General features: G+C 40.5%; 1 protein-coding gene across 7 annotated transcripts in view; it reads left to right on the forward strand.

Annotated features, from left to right (window-relative positions):
- Nucleotides 1–15,476, forward strand: part of LOC311038090 (uncharacterized protein) — a 71,383-nt gene that overhangs the window by 18,417 nt on the left and 37,490 nt on the right. For 5 of the 7 annotated variants that reach the window (XM_084047424.1, XM_084047425.1, XM_084047427.1 and 2 more), the window contains exons 5-9: nucleotides 163–255; nucleotides 1,397–1,489; nucleotides 12,909–13,013; nucleotides 14,848–14,949; nucleotides 15,179–15,286. In XM_084047424.1, coding sequence (XP_083903550.1) covers nucleotides 163–255; nucleotides 1,397–1,489; nucleotides 12,909–13,013; nucleotides 14,848–14,949; nucleotides 15,179–15,286 — 501 coding nt within the window. The remainder of the gene's footprint in view (nucleotides 1–162; nucleotides 256–1,396; nucleotides 1,490–12,908; nucleotides 13,014–14,847; nucleotides 14,950–15,178; nucleotides 15,287–15,476) is intronic. The other 2 variants (XM_084047428.1, XM_084047430.1) reach the window with 2 other exon arrangements.

Raw genomic sequence — 15,476 nt, forward strand, 5'->3', positions numbered from 1 at the left:
CTCACAGACTCACATAGACTCAAAGACTCACATAGACTCTCATGTAGATCTCTAGTCTGCAGAAGACACACAATGATGTGAATTCACGTGACCGGGATGGTTTTACTGTTTATTGTTAATTGATTGTTATTCCTTGTTTTTATTGGTGCTGCAATGTCACAGACCAGAGTCTCCAACACCCAGCTGTGTGTCTATGGAGATTGAGCAGCCTAGCTTTCAACCTCCTGCCTTCAGTAATGAATCTGGACCTCACAAGTATGTGCATCCTCCTATACAATATACACACTATAACACTATACAACATACACACTATAACACTATACAATATACACAATACTATAACATGACACAGTGGATCCTTTTTTCATTATATGACATATCGTTCAAGAGTTATCTAGGCCTCAATATAAAGCAGCCTGTTATAGCGCCATCATGAGGCTTATTTGAATAATTCAAATAATAATTCAATAATTAAATAAAAGATCTTCCTTGGCCTACTGGGAGTGTGTGTTCAAAGTGTCACGCCGATCAGTCCAGCAATGTCCGAGATTAGCTACTTACAGTTAGACTCACATAGACTCACAGGCAGAATCACAGACACACATAGACTCACAGGCAGAATCACAGACTCACATAGACTCACAGGCAGAATCACAGACTCAAAGACTCATATAGACTCAAATACTCACATAGACTCACACAGACTCACAGACTCACAGACTCACACAGACTCACAGACTCACATAGACTCACAGACTCATAGACTCACAGACAGCATCACATAGACACGTCACACACAGACTCACAGACAGAATCAGAGACTCACAGAGTCACATAGACTCACAGACAGAATCAGAGACTCACAGACTCATAGACTCACAGACAGAATCACATTGACATACACAGACTCACAGACAGAATCACAGACTCACAGTCACATAGACTCACAGACTCACAAAGACTCACAGGCTCACATCCTGCTACATGAACAGTAGGCGGTCATAGACTCACATAGACTCACATAGACTCACATAGACTCACAGACAGAATCACAGACTCACATAGACTCAGAGAATCACAGACTCACATAGACTCACAGACTCACAGACTCACATACACTCACATACAGAATCACAGACTCACATAGACTCACAGACTCACAAAAAGAATCACAGACTCACACAGACTCACATAGACTCACAGACTCACATAGACTCACGTAGACTCACAGACAGAATCATAGGCTCACATAGACTCAAAGACTCACATACTCTCATGTAGATCTCTAGTCTGCAGAAGACACACAATGATGTGAATTCACGCGACCGGGGTGGTTTTACTCTTTATTGTTAATTGATTGTTATTCCTTGTTTTTATTGTTGCTGCAATGTCACAGACCAGAGTCTCCAACACCCAGCTGTGTGTCTATGGAGATTGAGCAGCCTAGCTTTCAACCTCCTGCCTTCAGTAATGAATCTGGACCTCACAAGTATGTGCATCCTCCTATACAATATACACACTATAACACTATACAATATACACACTATTACATTATACAATATACACAATACTATAACATGACACAGTGGATCCTTTTCTAGCGGCGCTCTATACCTAAAGGTATAGAGCGGATATTAGCCCTCTATACCTGGCTTTTGCGTCAACGTTCTGATTGGTCAGGCTCGCCAAGGTTCTGATTGGTCAGGTCCGTCAACGTTCTGATTGGTCAGGCCCGCCAAGGTTCTGATTGGTCAGGTCCGTCACACATACACACATATACAACATACAACATACAACACATACATATCTTTCTGGTACCACATTTATACACACGCACACACAAAGTTTATTTTTTAGGTACCCACTCTATCAGCTATGACAGATCAGTTTTTGCCACTTACCTTGGAATGCATTTGGTGATTCGCTTCCAATGGCACTATTTAGTGCCACTGGAAGCCTTGAAATAAATTTACAGAGATTTAATATTGTTTCTCTAGTAGAAACACATATCTATGACAAAATATATCAAAGGCGCCGCTACCTTCACACAGGTGTGATTTTTTCATTATATGACATATCGTTCAAGAGTTATCTAGGCCTCAATATAAAGCAGCCTGTTATAGCGCCATCATGAGGCTTATTTGAATAATTATTCAATAATTAAATAAAAGATCTTCCTTGGCCTACTGGGAGTGTGTGTTCAAAGTTTCACGCCGATCAGTCCAGCAATGTCCGAGATTAGCTGCTCACAGTTAGACTCACAAATTGACTCACAGAGAGAATCACAGACTCACATAGTGGGTACGGAAAGTATTCAGACCCCCTTACATTTTTTACTATTTGTCATATTGCAGCCATTTGTTAAAATCATTTAAGTTATTTTTTTTTCCTCATTCATGTACACACAGCACCCCATATTTACAAAAAAAAACACAGAATTGTAGAAATATTTGCAGATGTATTAAAAAAGAAAAACTGAAATATCACATATGCTGTGACACTTGTATATTTAACTAAGATGCTGTCCATTTCTTCTGATCATCCTTGAGATGGTTCTACACCTTCATTGGAATCCAGCTATGTTTAATTATATTGATTGTACTTGTTTGGGAAAGGCACACACCTGTCTATATAAGACCGTACCGCTCACAGTGCATGTCAGAGAAAATGAGAGTCATGAGATCGAAGGAACTGCCCGAAGAGCTCAGAGACAGAATTGTGGCAAGGCACAGATCTGGCCAAGGTTACAAAATAATTTCCGCTGCACTTAAGGCTCCTAAGTGCACAGTGGCTTCCATAATCCTTAAATGGAAGACGTTTGGGACAACCAGAACTCTTCCTAGAACTGGCCGTCCGGCCAAACTGAGCAATCAGGGGAGAAGAGCCTTGGTGAGAGCGGTAAAGAAGAACCCAAAGAGCACTGTGGCTGAGCTCCAGAGATGCAGTGGGGAGATGGGAGAAAGTTCTAGAAAGTCAACCATCACTGCAGCCCTCCACCAGTCGGGGCTTTATGGCAGAGTGGCCCGACGGAAGCCTCTCCTCAATGCAAGACACATGAAAGCCCGCTTAGAATTAAGGCCAAAAAGTTCTATATTGGTCTCATCAGACCAGAGAATCTTATTTCTCATACTCTGGGAGTCCTTCATGTGTTTTTTGGCAAACTCTATGCGGGCTTTCATGTGTCTTGCATTGAGGCAAATTTGAGGCAGTGGTCTGGCCAGGAATCGTCCGCACAGATCATGGCCCTGGTGATGTTAACATCTTTGCGGTCTATGGCCCTGGCTATCACATAATCAATGAGATGCCAGCGCTTCGATCGGGGATGCATCCAGGAGTTTTTTAATCGGTTTCTCTGACAGAACAAGGTGTTGGTTATCACAAGCTCATGTTCAGCACATTTAGACAGTAGGAGTAGTCCTTTGGAGTTGACATTCCCAACACCCTCTTTGCCTAAAGTATCTTTCCAGAGCCTGTGGTCCCTGCCAACCCTGACATTGAAGTCCCCGAGTAGGAGGATCGATCATCTGATGGTTTGAGACCGTCAGTCTCAGGGTCATGAGACGCTCATTGATGCCTACAGGACATTCGGAGAGTTGGGAGATGAGACGTTTTTTGATGGCAAATCCCACTCCGTGGATTCTGGGTTCATCAGCTGCTTTTCCCTTCCAGAAGAAGGTGTATCCCCCTTTCTCCTCCTTTAGTTGCCCCTCCTCGAAAAGGCGGGTTTCAGACAAGGCAGCGATATCGATCTTCCACCTTTTCAGCTCCCTAGCAATGATCGCAGATCTTCTTTCTGGACGATTGCTGGAGGCACTGTCCATAAGTGTTCTCACGTTCCAGGCTCCGAAGTTCATTGTCTCCGCCAGAGGTGGAGAGTATGTTTTCGTCTCCGTCCTTCCGTGTGTCCGCCAAGCTAACATTGGTCAAGCTTCACGTGACACGTGACAATATGTTGAAAGGGTGTGCTTTGATTGGCTAGTGAGACGCATGACGAAATAGAAACCTATAAATAGGTGTGTCACTTCAAAAAATCATTTACATTTTTTGAAGTGAGCTTCCATCAGCCAAGCTAACATTGGTCAAGTGACACGTGACAATATGTAATATAAATAGGTAAGACAGGATTAATCAGGAACAGTACTGGCAGAGACCTGTGCTCCGAGGAGCACATTTTCTAGTTACGGGGCCAGAGCTCAGCTCTGGACCTGTTTTGTTATTGGCAGTATTCTGTCACTTCTTCTTCTTCTTCTGCCACTTTTCGCAGTTCTGGCTGAACCGTGCAGTCGCTTTTTACGAAACTCGGCCATATGGTAGATGGTCATGGAAAACGATCAAGAAATAATTCTCACAATCTTTTGTCCAAAGGTGGCGCTATAGCACTCAATTGAAAATGGCAACTTTGAACAGGTACAACTCATGCCCTGTTTGACCTAGAGCCATGAAACTTGGATACACATATGCGTCTCCTCATGCTGAACAACTTTCACCCTCTGACTTTTGACCTCTGACCTTTAGATCTCCCACCATTTTGAATTATATGAAAAACAGTCATTGGCTCCTAACTTCTGCATTTTTTCACTTATGGAAAATCCGCTGGAAATTTTTGTAGGCAGAGGTCCAAAGTTCAAGTGTTAAACGTTTCGTGCAGATTGCTCAAAAATCCCAGGAGGAGATAGATTTGAACTATTACAGTTTTATGAAAATTATTCATCTGTGCCTAAAACATACATGCAGACTCACATTTCTTTGAAACTTTGCAGAAATGTACAGGGTCATTCCAAATATCACTGAAACCAATCTTACTCCAATTGGCCAAAAGGGGGCGCTATAGCAATTTTTTGAAAAGGCAGACTTTAAACAGGCATGAGTCATGCCTCGTTTGGCCGAAAGTCGTGAAACTTGCTTACACATGTGCCTTGACTCATGAGGAACACACGTATCGATTTGACCATTAAGCTCCGCCCTTAGATTTTCCGCAATTTTGAGCAGTTTGAAAAATACTTGTTTTTGCCAGTTCTGGCTTAACCGTGCATACGCTTTTTACGAAACTCGGCCATATGGTAGATGCTCATGAAAAACTACCAAGAAATAATTCTCACACTCATTCGTCAAAGGGTGGCGCTATAGCACTCAATTGAAAGTGCCAACTTTGAACAGGTACAACTCATGCCCTGTTTGACCTACAACCATGAAACTTCGATACACACATGCGTCTCTTCATGCCCGACAACTTTCGTGGTCTGACTTTTTACCTCTGACCTTTAGATCGCCCACCATTTTGAATTATATGAAAAACAGCCATTGGCTCATAACTTCTGCATTTTTTCACTTATGGAAAATCCGCCACTTTTGTTTTGTCGGCAAAGGTCCTAAGTTCATGTGTAAAATGTTTTGTGCAGATTACTCAAAAATCCCAGGAGGAAATAGATTTTAACTATTGCAGTTTTATGAAAATTATTCATCTGCCCCTAACACATACATGCAAGACTCACATTTCTTTGAAACGTTGCAGTAATGTAGAGAGTCATTCCAAATATCACTGAAACCAATCTCACTCCAATTGGCCAAAGGGGGGCGCTATAGCAATTTTTTGAAAATGCAAACTTTAAACAGGCAAAAGTCATGCCTCGTTTGGCCGAAAGTCATGAAACTTGCTTACACTTGTGCCTTGACTCATGAGGAACACATCTATCGCTTTGACCAGTAAGCTCCGCCCTTAGATTGTCCGCAATTTTGAGCAGTTTGAAAAACACTTAAACCCAGGATTTTTCAGCTATTTGCGTGAAACTGTATCATCTGTGTGATCTCCTTTTTCACAGTTACTTGTCTGTTGGGCCAATGGCGTCTCCCTTAAATGAATGCCTCACAATCTCAAGGTCGCCAGTTCAAGCCTCACTTGATGCAGACTTAATTTAAGTTGAATTGCAAACAACATGACTGTATCAATGAATACATGTGCAAATGGTAAAGATAACCTGAAATGCTTATTTGAGAGTACGTTTTTTCAACGTATGACATACTTCATTCTGAAAATAGCTGATCTACAATCTCACAACTTTTCATGGTTTGTGAGCTTGTAGATCGGCTACTTTCACTAGTTTTGGTTCTGAGGAGATGTACAATTTCTTCATTGGTAAATGGTTTGTGAACAAGTGATCTTAGTGTTAGTGAAACAGGGGCTTGGTTCATGAAAGAAGGCAAGAGTTTATGATCTTCAACTAGAGGTGCTGCGATCATGATTTTTGAGATCCGATCCGATTCCGATCAGGCAGCATAAAACCGATCCGATTCCGATTAATTCCGATCCGATATGGCACGGCAATTAATATTAATATTTATTTTACTAAATGTTAAAAGAGGATTGATCAAGTGATATTACTCAAACAGAGAACATAACCTCCAGAGAATAATAGTCAACAAGTTCCACAACAGTAGTTTAGAAAAACTGCCCCATTTATTATAAACCAGTGTCAATGGGTTTGCTTTAACCTAAACAGCAGCATTAAATAAAATACAAAATAAAATAAAAGATCCTGTGTAACACAAACTTGGCTTCCGTTTGACATGGTCATTTCAGGTAAAAAAAAATAAGTCACATATATAAAAAATAAATAAAATCCCTTTATACAATAACAATACACACACAATATTGTCCAACTGTATTGTCCAGGGTTCCAATTCTGCCCAAAAGCAATGCTACCATTGGTCTACTAAAACAATAGGCTGAACAAATAACAAAACATATTATTAATAGTCAACAGTAGGTTATGAGAAAAACATGTTTTATTTATTTTTTATATGTGACTTATTTATTTTTTTACCTGAAATGACCATGTCAAACGGAAGCCAAGTTTCTGTTACACTTACACAGGATCTTTTCATTTATTTTGTATTTTATTTAATGCTATGCTGCTGTTTAGGCTAAAGCGAACCCATTGGCACTGGTGATGGGGTCCACCCAGTGCGCTGTCTGCGGCTGGGCATATCGTAGCGAGGCTCTAGGTGCTCTATTAAGCGTTGAAATCCGACATTATTTACCACTGACAGTGGCTAGTCATCCAGCACTATAAACTGGGCAATGTGCTCTGTTATTTCTTTTGCCTTCTTGCTCTCTCTTGGGAGTTTTTCACGCTTTTCAAATGTATCTTCCAACGTTGGTTGTTGGGGGCCAGCGTGCGGTCGCTTTTTCTTTTCTGTAGCTTTATGGTGTTTTATAAAATGATTAATAACGTTGGTCGTGTTATACCGTGTAACGTGTATTGACGTTGCCACCGCGTGGGACGTCTTTTAGACACGACTTGCACTGGGCTGTTGTGTCCTTTTTAACACGAAATACTCCCATACGGCTGACATCGCTGCTTTCTGCTCGTACTGTAGCTCTGCTTAGTGTCGGAGACGCTAATAACAAACACTGGTGCGATCACATGGCCGCTACATGTTGGAGCCAGTGTTGCCATATTTTGTGAGAGAAATAAGCGACCAGGTCTAGGAAAACAAGCCCAAAAGAAGCAACGAGGCCACGGGCCCACGGCACATGAGCACTGTAAACCTATTTTCAATTATGCATGGCTATTTTCAAAAACTCTTGCAATAAAATTTGGAAAGTTTGGAATATTTTTTTGAAACATTCTAACACAAATGCTCCCCTGGGCACAAAACATTTATAAACATATTATTTGAGAACCACTGGTTTAAATAATAATTTAAAAAAATTGGAAGCAAGCCAAAATAAGCAAGTACACAATAGAAATAAGCCCCAAAAACCGCAACGCGCAACTACCGATTTTTACAAGCAACTTTACAGAAAAAGAAGACCAAAGTCGCTTATAATAAGCCGACATGGCAACACTAGTTGGAGCCAACGTGCTGGGAGTGGGAAGGATCAAAGTGCTGGAGCGGATTACTGGAATGGAGTGCTTTAATCGGAGCGTTTTATCGGTCATTTTGCTGAAATCCGATCCGATCCGATCCACATTTTTTCATTGATATCGAGCCGATATCCGATCAGTAAATCGGATCGCGGCATCTCTATCTTCAACAGACAATATCAGCCTGGACAAAGCTATAGCACTATAGGTAGTGTTGCAGCCTATTAGTCTGAAGGTTGAGAGTTCGAATCCTGTTAATGGCAGTAGGTTGAGATGTCCAATCAAACCATTATGTTTCCATCTCTCTCTCTCATCAATCTATTGTTTCCATGTCACTCTCTCTCTCTTCAATCTATTCCGTTTCCATGTCTCTCTCTCTCTCTATTCACTGGCCCCGTATTATCGCTGCTTGCAGCTATATTTGTTTTTGTTTTTTGTTTTCGACCGCTGTAAGGTGAACCCACTGGATGTGGTATTCCAGTCAGGTTATAAGAGGCAGGCTATTTTTAGGGCACCTTTTGTAGCCCCTTCCCCGTGTGGGGTGAGCAGAGTATATCCTTAATAGGGCTGCTCAGACATGAGTGCCGCTGCCGAAATGCTCTCTCTGCCTCGGTCCGAGAGCAAAACGACTGAATCAGGCATGTGCCAGTGCATGGCTAGAAGCTCCCAGACTTCACTGTCCTGCTCCCGTCACCGTTTCCTGAACGCCATAGGACTTGAAGGGGGGTTGGGTAATGGTGGGTCCTTCAGGAGAACACCTGTGCGTGGAATCTTTTAACACTCGCGTGACTAACCCATCAATCTGTCCGATTTTGAGAATTTAAAGTGGATTATCTTCTCTCATGAAGCTCCGAGGAAGTTCCCCTTTCATGACTTTTCCTAACTATTCGATTCTGTTTTTTTTTAAAAATCTGAAACGTAGTATAAATATGAAATTAGCCCTATATATACCATCCCAGACGTTATATTTCGGCTATTTGGACCGGTCTCACCCTTTCTCCCACAGGCACGGAGCCATTCACACCTCGAGACCCCCCGCAATGGCCCGCAGACCGTGATTGTTCAAGTTAATGGATGATTTGCATTTCACTGTCAGCCTGGCCAAGGGACTTTATTAGTCCAATACTAATAATGAAATAATAATACAATAACTGTGTTTTTCCCGTAAATCTAACCTCTAAATGCTGTATTTCATCTAAGCATTGTGCAAAGCATGTTTGGGGTGCATCCCGCCATCCCCCCATTCCGACATCCCCCCATTCCGACATGCCCCCATTCCGACATGTTGCCATTCCGACATCCCCCCATTCCGACATGCCCCCATTCCGACATGTTGCCATTCCGACACATTTTAGTCCCACCATTCCGACACATTTTAGTCCCACCATTCCGACAGTCCACAAATCTTAAATGTATTTTCAAGTCAATTTTTTAAGGGGTGTGTAGCAACTTATAATGTAATAATCAGCTCATAATGTAATTAAAAGACGAGCGCATAACTTAATAGATTGTTCTATGATGTAATAATGTGTTACATTAAGAACCTCCACATAGGCGACTCATACTGTAATAAAACTTCATAATGCAACGTCTTTATAATATATGAGCTGATTATTACATTATGAGTTTTTATTACATTTTAATTATTACATTATGATACACTGACCATGACACCAACATGACACCAACATGACACTGACCATGATACTGACATGACACTGACATGACACTGACATGATACTGACCATGATACTGACATGCTACTGACCATGATACTGACATGACACTGACATGACACTGACATGACACTGACATGATACTGACCATGATACTGACCATGATACTGACCATGATACTGACATGCTACTGACCATGATACTGACATGATACTGACATGACACTGACATGATACTGACCATGATACTGACCATGATACTGACCATGACACTGACATGACACTGACATGATACTGACATGACACTGACATGATACTGACCATGATACTGACATGACACTGACCATGATACTGACATGATACTGACCATGATACTGACATGATACTGACCATGATACTGACCATGATACTGACATGATACTGACCATGACACTGACATGACACTGACATGACACTGACATGACACTGACATGATACGGTCATGCTACTGACCATGATACTGACATGATACTACCATACTTACCATGACACCAGGAGTTTTTGCCACCAAATATGGGCCATTTTCCCCTTTAACGTAACACATTATTACATTATTTTTATTATTTAATAAAAAGGAAGGTTATGCAAATGCTTCTGTGTACATCGCCAGGGGGCGCTGTTTCACCAGTGAGTGCATAACGATAAAGGACGATAAAACTAGGCCCTGAAATTATATTATGTCAATGTTATTATTTTATGTTATTTATGGTTAGAGGGTATAGCCTATACATTGTATATTATATACATTTTGGTTTCAGTATACTGCGTATATAGTGATAATACTGGTGGTAGACTACACTGAGATTGATGATCAGATGTCTTTATTTTTGATTGTTTTTGTTTTTATTAGTAGCCAATTATATATGTCGTACATAAAGCACATCTCGTTATATTCATGGCTTGATTTCTCCCATTCCAGAAGTTTACAAATATAAATAAATAGTTAAATTAAGAGCCTATTATTATTATTATTATTATTATTATTATTATTATTATTATTATTATAATTACCCATATCATTAAATTATAATGGTAATAATTTGATTTCACTGTGTTACTGCTTCTGTTCTGTTACTTTTACTTTACTGGAGTATTTGCAATTGTCTATCTATACTTTTAACTTCTACTCCACTGAAGAAATCCACTCCTCAATGTCAATAATCAGTTTTTAATGACAGAGATGAAGAAGCCCTGCAGTAACAAACAAGCAGATAAAGACATAGGCTAATTAAATAAAGTAACAAAAACGAAATAGTTTCATATGTAACTATAAGGAAGACAAACTTGCAATAACACAGTGTACAGCTTCATATGTAAGTATAAAGAAGGCAAACTTACAATAATAAAGTGAACAGCTTCCAAGCACAGTAACATAACATGTCTGTCTTCTCATGACGCTGACATAAACAATAATGGCTGCCTACTATTACTCAGCCAGACAGTCAACCCAATGTAATAGAGCCCCCTAGTGGCTGGCGGAGCACCCTGCATCCACTACATCTCAGAGGCAAATATTGTGCTTTTACTCATTACTCCACTACAATTATTTGAAAACTTTAGTTAGTAGTTACTTTGCAGGTATAAATGATTACGTTATAAAACATACATTAACCACTTTAGCCCGATTTTATACTTAGGATATTTGAAAATAGCCAATCTACAATAGGCAGTTGCATAAAAAGTCACACCATTAAAAACAACTGTACACGACCGGTCTACTAAACTGGAAGGCTCATAAAGCACTAAGCTTGTTTAAAATGAGATCCCCACATACACAAATCATGATGACATATAGGAGACAGACAGAAATACACACTACTGCTTCATGCCTCACTGTTTTCTCAGACAGACAACGCATGCAGTAAAATGTTAATAGACCTGACTGCTTATTTCTCTCGCAAAATTTGGCAACCCAATCTTTTCCCTGTCACTGCGAAGCGGCCAAAAAAGACCAGATCTACAAGCATAGAGCTTGTCACGCAGCGACAGTTTTTTTGCTTGTAGATCAGATATTTTGCGCAGGATTGAGCACATGTGTGAAGCATACCGATGTGTTCGCTACAGATCGCGCTGTTTTATAATGCTGTGCCAACAGATCTGATCTACAAGCATAGGGCTTGTCAGGCAGCGACTGTTTTATGTTTGTAGATCAGATATTTAGCGCAGGAGTAGAGCTGGAATAAGCACATTTGTGGAACATACCAATGTGTTTACTTGTTGCGCTGACATAGGGAGGAGGAGAGGAGACATACATTAACTCAAGAGTTTAATGTAAGCTACAAGCTACATATACGCTTTTTTTTTTTACATACATGATCTGCAGTTACTATTACAAGTTAGTGAAGTTACACATGCACGTTCCCAGTTAGCCCATATTATAATGTTCTGCCTGCATGTAGTCTGACAATATATGTGAGCTGTTATGTTAATAGGTAGGCTATTTAAAAGACAATAGAATCCCCCACTGTGACCTGCAGCGCAGGGGTACAAGGTGTCGGATCGTCTCGAGCCTGGGGGGAGAGACTGGCCAATGGAATAGCAGGAAACGAACATTCATTATGTTATTAACTCAGGCTGTGTATGGGATGGGCTGACGGCCGTCGCGGGAGTGTTAAAGTGGGGAGACTGGCACCCACCACACTGTCCTTGGTAAAGAGAGGGCCAGGGTCCAATGGCATGGAGACCAAGACAATTGGGGACCCATCTTTGCTGCAGCCTTCTTCCGCCTTTGTGGCCGTTGTGGAGCTTCTCTGCAACCATCATCCGCCCACTCCGCCGCTGAAGGTCTTTTTCGGATCGATCTTCGTCTGGAACCTCGCCTTTGACCTTACCGCCATGGGTGACCCTACCAGGAGCTTAAGCTCCAGACGGCATCGCTCTCAGGTTCATCGGAACACGCAAGGCTCTCCACCATGGCAAGGTGGCGAACCAAGGAGAGCACATAAACTCACAAACAGAATCACATGAGTGAAACATACCTGCCCTTGACCATCATTCTGGCCTGGTGGAGATAATTATTAAAAGTCTAATAACAGTGTGTCCTCTTCATCCAATGTGTATCTATAGATAGAAGTATGTGAATCCTCCTGTACAATATACACACTATAAAACTATACAATGTACACACACTATAACACTATACAATATACACAACACTATAACACAACAACAGAAGTTATGCGTGCAAACTACTCAAAGATCAAATCATGTAGATCTCTAGTCTGCAGAAGAAACATAATGATGTGAATTCACGTCACCGGGATGGTTTTACTGATTATTGTTAATTGATTGTTATTCCTTGTTTTTATTGTTTCTGCAATGTCAAGGAGACACAGACCAGAGTCTCCAACACCCAGCGGTGTGTCTATGGGGAGTGGCCAGTCTAGATTTCAACCTCCTGCCTTCAGTAATGAATCTGGACCTCCACACAAGTATGTGCATCCTCCTACAATATACACACTATAACACTATACACACTATAACACTATACAATATATACACAATACTATAACATGACACAGTGGATTCTTTTTTCATTATATGACATATCGTTTAAGAGTTATCTAGGCCTGCAAAAAGCAGCCTGTTATAGCGCCATCTGAGGCTCATTTGAATAATTCAAATAATAATAAAATAACAAAATAAAAGATCTTCCTTGGCCTACTGGGAGTGTGTGTTCAAAGTTTCACGCCGATCAGTCCAGCAATGTCCGAGATTAGCTGCTCACAGTTAGACTCACAAACTGACTCACAGACAGAATCACAGACTCATATAGACTCACACAGAGACTCATAGACCCACAGACAGACTCACAGACTCACAGACTCACATAGACTCACAGACAGAATCACAAACTCACAGACACATAGACTCACAGACAGAATCACGAACTCACAGACAGAATCACAGACTCACAGACAGAATCACAAACTCACAGACTCAGACAGAATCACAAACTCACAGACTCACAGACAGAATCACAAACTCACATAGACTCACATAGACTCACATACAGACTCACATAAACTCACACAGAGACATAGACTCACAGTCTCACATAGACTCACAGACTCACATAGACTCACATACAGACTCACAGACTCACATAAACTCACACAGACTCATAGACTCACAGTCTCACATAGACTCACACAGACTCACAGACTCACAGACAGAATCTAGACTCACACAAACTCACATAGACTCACAGACTCACATAGACTCACATAGACTCACAGACAGAATCTAGACTCACACAAACTCACATAGACTCACAGACTCACATAGACTCACATAGACTCACATAGACTCATAGACAGACTCGCATAAACTCACACAGACTCATAGACTCACAGACTCAAGAGACAGACAGAATCACATGAGTGAAAACATACCTGCCCTTGGCCATTGTTCTGGCCTGGTGGAGATAATTATTAAAACAACTAGTTATTAGACTCTAAACAGTCTAATAACAGTGTGTCCTCTTCGTCCAATGTGTATCTATAGATTATAATTCAGGGTCCCCACGGTCATGAAATTCCTGGAAATATTTTGAAATAAAATTAAAAAAAATCCAGTACTGGAAAAGGTTTGAAATTGATCAAACATCATCAAAGGTCCTGGAATTTATCAAGGGTCCTGGAAAAATATTTGGCTATGCATTGTTTTTGGCTATTGATTTTGTTAAAACAAAACATTTTCATAAACATGAATAATATTACACGAGATATGTAACATAAGTAGTTTTTCGCCGAACGGGCTGTGTGACGGCAGCCTAATGTATGTCTCAAACTTTATTTTTGCTACACTGCCTATCTTTGGGCATTCTACATAGGAGTAAGAGACACATTATTGCGCCGAATGATTGTTATATAGGCCTGGGAATTGGGCTAAATATTCTGGAAAAGTTTTGGAAAAGTTTTGGAAATTCATTGCTAAAAATGTGTGGGGACCCTGATAATAGATTATGTGTGCAGTTTGTGAATGAAGTGGTACAAATCACAATGGGCTGTTCAATGGTGAATGTATGCATTAATGCAACAAACTATGGAATATGTATAAATGAAATAAATTATGGAATATCTACCTATTTATGCAACAAATTACGAAATATCTATGTATGAAAAACTATGGAATATCTACCTATTTATGCAGAAAACTATGAAATATATATTTATGAAATAAATATTAAATACTATTTGAGAACTATGTGTAGGCTACTGTTTATTGTTATTTTATTTTTTTCCTTGTTGCTGCAATGTCAAGGAGACCAGAGTGTCCAACACCCAGCTGTGTGTCTATGGGGAGTGACCGGTCTAAAGGACTTCCTCCTGCCTTCAGTGATGAACCTGGACCTCCACACACAGAGTATGTGAATCTTCCTATACACTATACACTAACATGACAAAGTGATCTCATGCTAAGTTACTTAGCATATTACAAAAACACAACAACAGAAGTTATGTGTGCAAACTACTCAAAGATCAAATCATGTAGATTAGTCTGCAGAAGACACATAGTGATGTGAATTCACGTGACCGGGATGGTTTTACTGTTTATTGTTATTCCTTGTTTTTATTGTTGCTGCAATGTCAAGGAGTCACAGACCAGAGTCTCCAACACCCAGCTGTGTGTCTATGGGGAGTGGCCAGTCTAGATTTCAACCTCCTGCCTTCAGTAATGAATCTGGACGTCCATACGCAAAGTATGTGCATCATACAATATACACACTACAACACTATACAACATACACACTATAACACTATACAATATACACAATACTATAACATGACACAGTGGATTCTTTCTTCATTATATGACATATCGTTCAAGAGTTATCTAGAACTCAATGTAAAGCAGCCTGTTATAGCGCCATCTGAGGCTCATTTGAATAA

Source organism: Gymnoscopelus microlampas (genome assembly GCF_963454915.1).
Source record: "Gymnoscopelus microlampas genome assembly, chromosome: 21".
Lineage (NCBI taxonomy): Eukaryota > Metazoa > Chordata > Actinopteri > Myctophiformes > Myctophidae > Gymnoscopelus > Gymnoscopelus microlampas.